The following is a 10603-nucleotide window of genomic DNA, read 5'->3' on the forward strand; positions in this document are numbered from 1 at the left end:
CTATGATGGGCAGAGGGGCGGCGAAAAGGATTTCACAGATCCTCGGAGGCCACTTGCGAGCTTCCACGGCACAAGAAACGCCGCCCTCCGCTAAAGAATAACAGCGACCTCCCACTGCCTAAAGGACAAATGTATCATCCGCACCGCCCCCGCTCCCCCCGCGATCCCACGCCTTAAGTCTACACGCGAAGGTTAAGCTCTCTTAAATACAGCGGCTGGGTCCTCTCGTATTCTCCCTCACCGGCCGATCCACACCTCGCCAGTTACATTCCGGGGGTGCGTGGGTTGGTTGTGTACAAAGACAAAGACCCCCCCCCCACCCCCGTGTAGCCTTGACGGACCATCGGGGCAAGTGCTGCGAGCGAGTGAGCAGCACCTACGGAGGTCGGCGCGGAGCGACAAGTTCGGTGGCGTGGCCAACAACCGCGCCCGACCGCCTCTGTCTCCCCGGTGTTGATGTTCACAAACTCACTCAAGGCCGAAGCGACCTAGGGGAGGCCCAAGACCGTCGCGGGATCAGATAACCGTCACCGCTTTCGGCCGCGGAGATGGAACATCGAACTCGGGTCGCCGGGTTCGGAGCGCAGCGGCGCTAACGACCGCGTCGCCGCTCTCCACAGATGCACGCCACGCGCACGTACACACGCACACACGCCCGCTATTGTACACACCCTCGGTTTGTGTCCACCACGCTTGGCTGTTGCGGATGTTGTGGTAGCAAACCTTCAGCTGTTAGGAACTGGCTTGCGACCGCTGACAGTGGTAGTCACGTCGGCAAGCCATCCAACTCGGCCGTCGCGAGCGAGGATTTTTCCCAGGAGGGGGGAGTGGGGGGGGGGGGAGCAGACCGGCAAGGGGCGGCCATTATCGCGACGGCGTTAAGGGACCACCAGACCCCCCCCCCAATCGCTGCTGACGTTAAGGCGGTCAGGTTGACTGTCGCTGTAGGAAGCTGTCGTCGCTTCAACGGCCTTAAACCCAGGGCAGGACCGGCGGCGAGAGCCGCAAATTTGTTTCTATTTTATTTTTGTGGAGGTCACGGTGGCCGCCGCGAGGCTGGTGCGGACCCATCCCGACGTTTAACGACGACCCCCTGAGATTCCTAACCCCCCCCCCCCGTTCCTTACGTACGCCCCACGTCCACCAACATCCTGTCCCCCCGCCGTCACCCCCCACCACACACCACCACCCCCACCACCCCCAACACCACCCCCACCACCACCCCCACCACCACCACCAGCACCCCCACCAGCCACCCCCACCACCAGCACCCCCACCACCCCCCCCACCACCACCCCCACCACCACCCCACCCCCACCCCACATCGCAGCGTCTCCGACGATCGCCATCGTCACCAGGCCTGGAAGGCGAAGTCGTCTGTGCGTCCGAAGACGAGGAAGAAGGCGAGGATGGTGAGGAAGACGACCGAGTTGGCGGTGAGCACGAGGGCACACGCCCCCCACTTGATCTACGGGGTCGGGGGGGCAGGCATAAAGACAAAGATCACCCGTGTAGCCTTCACCAGGCCGCTGGGGCAAGTGCCGTTCGCGAGCGGCAGCTACGGAGGCCGGCGACACGTCTCCCCCCGGTGGCGATGTGTTAATGCGCGCCGCACGAGGTGGTCATTTGAGGCCGAGTCGACCTAGAGGAGGTTCAGATAATCGTCACCGGCACTGTGGCACACGATGGGGTGGGCAACACCACGCCCGGCCGCCTTTGTCTCCCCCAGTGGCGATGTTTACACACCGTACCGGGCACTCATTTGAGGCTGAGTCGACCTAGGGAGGCCGATGACCGTTTCAGGTAATCGTCACCGGTGTTGGCCGTGAGCGGCAATCGAACTCGGGTCACACCCGGGTTCACGCGCGCTTACGAGGAGCGCGTCGTTGTCAAACGTGAGGTGCACGGGGAGGCACTGGGATTCACGATGGATGTGTGCTTCAAGCAGCATCATCAGGCGACTGCCAGGAATTGGTTCAATTTGCCGGAACCGCCCCATAACGACGCTCGCGAACACCAGTGAAGCGTCGTGACCCGTCTCTCGCTCGCTCTCCCCAATGCACGCGTGTGCGCACGTGCACGTTCTCACGCAGTGCAGCGGTTAGCGCTACGCTGCTACGCTACGAACCCGGCGACCCGGGTTCGATTCCCGCTCACGGCCAACACCCAGTGACGATTATCTGAACCGGTCCTGGGCCTCCCCTAGGTCGACTCAGCCTTAAATGAGTACTTGGTGTGGTGCGTAAACATCGCCACTGGGGAGACGAAGGCGGTCGGGCGTGGTGCTGGCCACCCACCCCCTCGTGTACCATTCCGGCCTTCATAGGTGCTCGCTAACAGCACTTGCCCCGACAGTCTGTGAAGGCTACATGGGGGATCTTTGCCTTTGTTCTCACGTCAGGCACGATGGGTGGGGGCCCGTAGGCTGACGTGACACCGCCTCCGATTCTTGTCGCCCCACCCCTCCCCCAGTGCACACACACGCAAACGTTGTACGTGCATCCCGTGCTGTGTCTACTATGTCGACACGAGTGATCGCGATGGCAGGCTGCAGGCCGCCACAACAAAGCCTCTCTGTCTCTCGTTTCTCCCTCTCTTCATCTCTCCCCCTCTGCGTCCGCCCCTCTCTCCCCGTGCACACACACACACGCTAGTGCGTGCGTGTGCCGTACCGTATCCACGCGGGCGAGTACAATGCGCCCAGCCTGTAGGCCCGACACAACAAAGTCTCTGTCTCTTCTCTGTCTCTCGTTTTTCTCTCCCTTTATCTCTCCCTCTGCGTCCCTCTCTCTCCGCGTGCACACGCACACGCACACGCTAGCGTGCGTGTCCGTGTGCGTATCCCGTACCGTGTCATTGCGGGCAGGAACGATGCGCAGGCTGTAGGCCGACACAACTAAAGCCTCTACGCGTCTCGTTTCTCCCTCTCCTCGCCTCTCCCTCTGCGCCCCTCTCTCTCCGCGTGCACGCACACACGCGTGTGCGCTAGCGCGCGTGCGTGTACCGTACCGTGTCCACGCGGGCCAGGATGACGGGCAGGCTGTAGGCCGACACCACGATGCCCGTGGTGAAGAACAGCGCCAGCTCGCGGCACGCGCTGCTCGTGGCGTCGCCGCCGCCCTCGTCGCCGAGGCGGCGCGCCACGCACTGCGGCACCGGCACGAGCGCGTAGAAGATGAGCACGAACAGCGGCCAGTAGACGCTGGGACGCCGCACGGGGGACAACGCAAGGGAGGGGACAACCGCACGGGGACACGTTAAGACACGAAGAGCACGGCGGGTACACGCCGAGACGCACGGGGGACACGCGGAGATGCGTTATACAGATGCACGGGAACGCCACATGCGGAGACACGTGACACACGAAGAGCGGATAGTACACGCCGAGACCCCCGGGGACAACGAGGCTGCAATTGTGCGACGGGCCGCGTGACCATGTGACCGAGCGAGTGAGCGCATGACCATGTGACTGAGCGAGTGAGCGTGTGACCGAGCGAGTGAGCGTGTGACCGAGCGAGTGAGCGCGTGACCATGTGACTGAGCACGTGACCATGTGACCGAGCGAGTGAGCGCATGAGCGTGTGACCGAGCGAGTGAGCGCATGCCCATGTGACTGAGCGAGTGAGCGTGTGACCGAGCGAGTGAGCGCGTGACCATGTGACTGAGCGCGTGACCATGTGACCGAGCGAGTGAGCGCATGAGCGTGTGACCGAGCGAGTGAGCGCATGCCCATGTGACTGAGCGAGTGAGCGTGTGACCGAGCGAGTGAGCGCATGCCCATGTGACTGAGCGAGTGAGCATGTGACTGAGCGAGTGAGCGCATGACCATGTGACTGAGCGAGTGAGCATGTGACTGAGCGAGTGAGCGCATGACCATGTGACTGAGCGAGTGAGCGTGTGACTGAGCGAGTGAGCGTGTGCCCATGTGACTGAGCGAGTGAGCATGTGACTGAGCGAGTGAGCGCATGACCATGTGACTGAGCGAGTGAGCGTGTGACTGAGCGAGTGAGCGTGTGACTGAGCGAGTGAGCGCATGCCCATGTGACTGAGCGAGTGAGCATGTGACTGAGCGAGTGAGCGCATGACCATGTGACTGAGCGAGTGAGCGTGTGACTGAGCGAGTGAGCGTGTGACTGAGCGAGTGAGCATGTGACTGAGCGAGTGAGCGCATGCCCATGTGACTGAGCGAGTGAGCGTGTGACTGAGCGAGTGAGCGCATGCCCATGTGACTGAGCGAGTGAGCGTGTGACTGAGCGAGTGAGCATGTGACTGAGCGAGTGAGCGCATGCCCATGTGACTGAGCGAGTGAGCATGTGACTGAGCGCGTGAGCGCGTGACTGCGTGCGTCTGCTTGTCGCGCGACAGAGCGGGTGTCTCACTGGTATTCCGGAAGAGCGCAGGCCAACATCAGGAACATGAGCCCCACCGCTCCGCCAAACGACAACCCCACCAGCGCTGCAACACACGCAGAAATACGCAGACACAACAAGTACACGCGCGCGCTCATCAGCCTGCACTCACCAAAAGCCAACGGACAACTTTGACAAACAGCTTAGAGCGCGGACTTACATTCGATTAAATATTAAGAGGCCATTAGACAAATGAAGAGACCTATACACGGTGAACATGTGAACCCGTCGTGCTGACGAACATTTGAACCTGTCCTGGGCCTCCCCTAGGCCATGGTTTTTACCCTTTCAACTGGTACAAAAACTGACACCTTTATACAAGGCATCATGTTTGCAATAACCACAACACAAGCAGTCAAAATGCAAACAAAAAGAAACAACTCTGCTAATGATAATGATATGCACTGTCCTTGAAGTTGATTGGTCCACACCCGAGACAGCTTTTCTTCGAGCCTAGTCTCCATTGGTGTTGGACCAGATGACGCCAAAAGGCGCACAACTCAAAAACAGCGCACTATCAGAGTATTGAGAGCTCGGGGTAAGCATTTACACTATGAGACCTCCTTTACCAGTGGCAAAATATAGTAATAGGTTTTTACCCTTTCAACTGGTCCAACACCAATGGAGACTAGGCTCTAAGAAAAGCTGTCTCGGGTGTGGACCAATCAACTTCAAGGACAGTGCATATCATTATCATCATCAGAGTTGTTTCTTTTTGTTTGCATTTTGACTGCTTGTGTTGTGGTTATTGCAAACATGATGCCTTGTATAAAGGTGTCAGTTTTTGTACCAGTTGAAAGGGTAAAAACCTATTACTATATTTTGCCACTGGTAAAGGAGATGACTCATAGTGTAAATACCTTGCCTAGTATGCAGAAAGTCATCACAATGAACGCCTGCTCTATATATTTGGAGTTTCAGTCTCTCTCTCGACCCTCTCTCCCCATGGTGGCGTGCATTTTTCTCCGAGTCCTCCCGTTTTTTCCCTACACTTTTAGAATCAACACGCGTTTCAAGAGTAGTTGGCTGCTATAAAGTTCCACGGGATGATGATAAGTCACTTCGGTGAGTTATCATTAGTGGCCAGGTCGCTTCTCAAAAAGAGCTCTACATACCTTAGTGGTTTAATAAAAGTTAGTTTTGTTAAGTCTTAAGGTCGAATGGGTATTGAATGACTACCTCGTGCGGGGCGTGTAGTAAAACATTTCCACTAGCTTAACTGGCCTTCGTAAATTATTATGGAACGTGTGGCATGCAGCAAAGCACCTAAATGACATAGGTTAAGTTAAACTATTTTAATAATTTGTATTTTACCAGATAAGGCCCCACTGATCTCTTTATCAGAAGAGACCCCACTACCACAACTGACAGTCCAACGCTTGTCATCATCACGTGGAAATTTATAGCAGCAGCAAAACACGCTAAACGCGTGACGTTTATTCTAAATGTGGTAGGGGAAAAAAACGGAGGATCCAAGATAAATATCCATGCGACCACAGGGAGAGAGACGCCGCAAACTCCAAATATACATCAGCAGCAACAGGCATTGTCAGGGTCGAAATTGAACCCATGACCTCCTTGTTTACCAGGCGAGGTGGTTAACATCTCTTAGCTACTGCTGGGTGTGTCGTTGACATCGTCGCATGATTCGTGGGAGGCTTCAGCTTTGCGGGGCGGGGGGCCTTCATCCAGCAGTGGATAGAGCAGCACGACCTCGTGATGTTGATGGTGGTGGAGAGAGGGATGTGGCCTCGGATGTAAGCTCGGAATTACACAAAAAGATTGTTGTTTTAAAGAGGAAGACGAGGTTATTACGCAAGCTCAGGACATCATCTTCATTCAGCAGTGGATAGAGCAACACGGCCGAGAGAGACGCACGCTTGGAATGACAGCGAGCGCAGAAGTTAGGGGGACGCAGCGATCATGGATGTTCATCAAACAGTGCATGGATCCTGATGATGATAATGATAGGAGAGGCGTACGCTGGGAATGAAATTGAAAGAACACATGGGTAAGAAAACATTCGTAGGTTACTGATACTGGTAGGAACCTCCTGGTTACACCAGCCCGTGTCCGTTCGTCATGCAGGGAGGGGCTGGGTGGGGAGGGGCTGGGTGGGGCTGGGTGGGGGGTGGGAGGGGTGGGGCCAGGTGGGGAGGGGCTGGGTGGGGAGGGGCTGGGTGGGGAGTGGCTGGGTGGGGCTGGGTGGGGGGTGGGAGGGGTGGGGCTGGGTGGGGATGGGCTGGTCACCCCGTGGTGCCCTTATAAAACTCAACGTTTAACCTACTCACGCCGGCTTGTGCCCGCCCTCACAGTCGGGCATATTTGCGGAATACACCACGCCGCCGTTGACCCTGGCCATTGACCGAGCAACCCAACGTTCCTACCAGCTCCCTCCGCAGGAATGTGTTCATTAGGGCACCACGGTGGCTAGGAGATGTTAACTATCTTGCCTGGTATACAGGAGGTCGTGGGTTCGATTCCAACCATGACGATGCCTGCTGTATATATGGAGTTTGCATGTCTCTCTCTCTCTCATCATCATCACGGTGGCTAAGGATTTCCCCCCCCCCTCCACATTTAGAATCAACATCACCACGCGTTTAAGAGTCATTCGGCTTCTTCTATACATGTCAACTCCCTTATCAGTGCCTAACTTATTACGGACCAATTCAGACCTTATTGGTATAAACATAGATTTGATGAAGCTTTAGTGAGGGACTTTACCTGGTATAAACATAGATTTGATGTAGCTTTAGTAAGGGACTCTACCTGGTATAAACATAGATTTGATGTAGCTTTAGTGAGGGACTTTACCTGGTATAAACATAGATTTGATGTAGCTTTAGTGAGGGACTTTACCTGGTATAAACATAGATTTGATGTAGCTTTAGTGAGGGTCTTTACCTGGTATAAACATAGATTTGATGTAGCTTTAGTAAGGGACTTTACCTGGTATAAACATAGATTTGATTAAGCTTTAGTGAGGGTCTTTACCTGGTATAAACATAGATTTGATTAAGCTTTAGTGAGGGACTTTACCTGGTATAAACATAGATTTGATGTAGCTTTAGTGAGGGACTTTACCTGGTATAAACATAGATTTGATTAAGCTTTAGTGAGGGTCTTTACCTGGTATAAACATAGATTTGATGCAGCTTTAGTGAGGGACTTTACCTGGTATAAACATAGATTTGATGCAGCTTTAGTGAGGGACTTTACCTGGTATAAACATAGATTTGATTAAGCTTTAGTGAGGGTCTTTACCTGGTATAAACATAGATTTGATGCAGCTTTAGTGAGGGACTTTACCTGGTATAAACATAGATTTGATTAAGCTTTAGTGAGGGACTTTACCTGGTATAAACATAGATTTGATGCAGCTTTAGTGAGGGACTTTACCTGGTATAAACATAGATTTGATTAAGCTTTAGTGAGGGACTTTACCTGGTATAAACATAGATTTGATGCAGCTTTAGTGAGGGACTTTACCTGGTATAAACATAGATTTGATGCAGCTTTAGTGAGGGACTTTACCTGGTATAAACATAGATTTGATGTAGCTTTAGTGAGGGACTTTACCTGGTATAAACATAGATTTGATTAAGCTTTAGTGAGGGTCTTTACCTGGTATAAACATAGATTTGATGCAGCTTTAGTGAGGGACTTTACCTGGTATAAACATAGATTTGATGCAGCTTTAGTGAGGGACTTTACCTGGTATAAACATAGATTTGATGTAGCTTTAGTGAGGGACTTTACCTGGTATAAACATAGATTTGATGTAGCTTTAGTGAGGGACTTTACCTGGTATAAACATAGATTTGATGCAGCTTTAGTGAGGGACTTTACCTGGTATAAACATAGATTTGATGTAGCTTTAGTGAGGGACTTTACCTGGTATAAACATAGATTTGATGCAGCTTTAGTGAGGGACTTTACCTGGTATAAACATAGATTTGATATAGCTTTAGTGAGGGTCTTTACCTGGTATAATCATAGATTTGATGCAGCTTTAGTGAGGGACTTTACCTGGTATAAACATAGATTTGGTGTAGCTTTAGTGAGGGACTTTACCTGGTATAAACATAGATTTGATGTAGCTTTAGTGAGGGACTTTACCTGGTATAAACATAGATTTGATACAGCTTTAGTGAGGGACTTTACCTGGTATAAACATAGATTTGATGTAGCTTTAGTGAGGGACTTTACCTGGTATAAACATAGATTTGATACAGCTTTAGTGAGGGACTTTACCTGGTATAAACATAGATTTGATGTAGCTTTAGTGAGGGACTTTACCTGGTATAAACATAGATTTGATGCAGCTTTAGTGAGGGACTTTACCTGGTATAAACATAGATTTGATGCAGCTTTAGTGAGGGACTTTACCTGGTATAAACATAGATTTGATGTAGCTTTAGTGAGGGTCTTTACCTGGTATAAAATATATTTGATTAAGCTTTAGTAAGGGACTTTATCTGGTATAAAAACATAGATTTCACGTAGCTTTAGTGAGGGCCTATCCCTGTATTAAAAAAATCAACACAGTTTTGTTTTAAAAAAAATCACAACCCAGCACGCGATACGCCTCATGACACAGCAATACGACGAGTAAATAACAAGGTGCACTTAAGAGCCCGCAACCATCGCCAATCTTGTTACAAAACCAGCGGAGGACGAACATCTCCGCTCCCTCACCTCTGATGCCCGCCATTGTCCGTCCAGGGCCACCCTCGAGATTTCCCAGTGCAGATGCGCATCGTCCCCGCCCCGTCACCGCCGTTCATTGGTCGCACCAACGGACACGTCTTGCAAGCCTCAGCCAATGAGGGGACAGCGCAGGGCTTGTGCGCGTTACGAATTGTAATGAGGGGGCGTGTACGGTGAAACTTCCCGCCCTTTCCCTCCCCACCGTCACCGCCGCTCATTGGTCGAGCCGAGGTGACACGTGACGCAAGCCTCGACCAATGAGGGGGCAGCGTGCGGGCTGGTGCGCGCTGTGAATTATAATGAACGGCGACCCTCTCGATTTCCCAGTGCAGATGCGCATCGCCACCCGCCCGTCACCGCCGCTCATTGGTCGCGCCAACGTCGCGCGTCACGCAAGCGTTGGCCAATCAGAGGACAGCGGCGGACTTGTGCGCGCTACGAATTGTAATGAGGGGGCGCGGTTAGGAAAGCTGGCCACGTGACTTTTCTCGATGAATCCTCGCGCATAATTTAGCATAAATTAGCATAAATTACATTCCGTGCATAAAATTTGCATAAATTAGACATCGATGTTACTATCGATCAGGGGTTCTCCTAACCTTGACTGTAGCCTTGCACCATTTTGCTTTAACGATCGTTAAATAACTGCAACAATGTCAATGAATGCATTGGGAGGTCCGTGGCATAATTACGTAGGGGTTTAATGAAAACTTACGTTATCCAAGTTCAAGTTAATTGATTAGGTATAGCCCTGTGAGCCATTCGGCTCTTGAATCGGGTGCAACCGCAACAAACATGAACAAGAACACATCTTATAGTGAATATGATGCAGCAAATCTGGCTGTGACGGTCCCACCTGATGACGGAGACTTGTTTTGCCTCCGAAACGTCGTGATTTTTATTTTTTATTTATTTTGATGTTTTACCTACGTGACTTTACCGAAAAAACTTAAGAATATGTAACCGAGTGTAAACAGAAAATCCAAAAAAAGACAGCAAAATATTGAAGAAAAAGCACCGTACACCAACGCTGTGTGCAAACATCCCAGTGGGATGCAAGTCAAACAACAACAACAACCACAAGACAACTTAGATTAAGGCCATCGGTCTAACTCTGTACCACAACAAACAACAACAACAACCACAAGACAACTCAGATTAAGGCCATCAGTCTAACTCTGTACTACAACAAACAACAACCACAAGACAACTTAGATTAAGGCCATCAGTCTAACTCTGTACTACAACAAACAACAACCACAAGACAACTTAGATTAAGGCCATCAGTCTAACTCTGTACTACAACAAACAACAACAACCACAAGACAACTTAGATTAAGGCCATCGGTCTAACTCTGTACTCCAACAAACAACAACAACAACCACAAGACAACTTAGATTAAAGCCATCGGTCTAACTCCGTGGCTTAATTTGCGATTTCGATTTTTTTTTTGTCCACAAAAAAATCTGCCCATGACTCG

At 51.7% G+C, this 10603-nt stretch overlaps 1 protein-coding gene across 1 annotated transcript; it reads right to left on the reverse strand.

The window, feature by feature from the left end:
* Window positions 1-1323: 1323 nt before the first annotated feature.
* LOC133359059 (leptin receptor gene-related protein-like) lies at window positions 1324-9199 on the reverse strand. The gene is made up of 4 exons (XM_061577441.1): window positions 9111-9199; window positions 4380-4455; window positions 3010-3202; window positions 1324-1468 (listed from the first exon to the last, which is right to left on the reverse strand). The coding sequence occupies exons 1-4, from the start codon at window positions 9124-9126 to the stop codon at window positions 1352-1354; spliced, it is 402 nt and encodes a 133-aa protein (XP_061433425.1). The 5' UTR covers window positions 9127-9199; the 3' UTR covers window positions 1324-1351.
* Between the last annotated feature and the right edge of the window lie 1404 nt (window positions 9200-10603).

Source organism: Lethenteron reissneri, chromosome 64 (assembly GCF_015708825.2).
Source record: "Lethenteron reissneri isolate LAM-NWPU_2019-01 chromosome 64, ASM1570882v1, whole genome shotgun sequence".
NCBI classification, from domain to species: Eukaryota; Metazoa; Chordata; class Hyperoartia; order Petromyzontiformes; family Petromyzontidae; genus Lethenteron; species Lethenteron reissneri.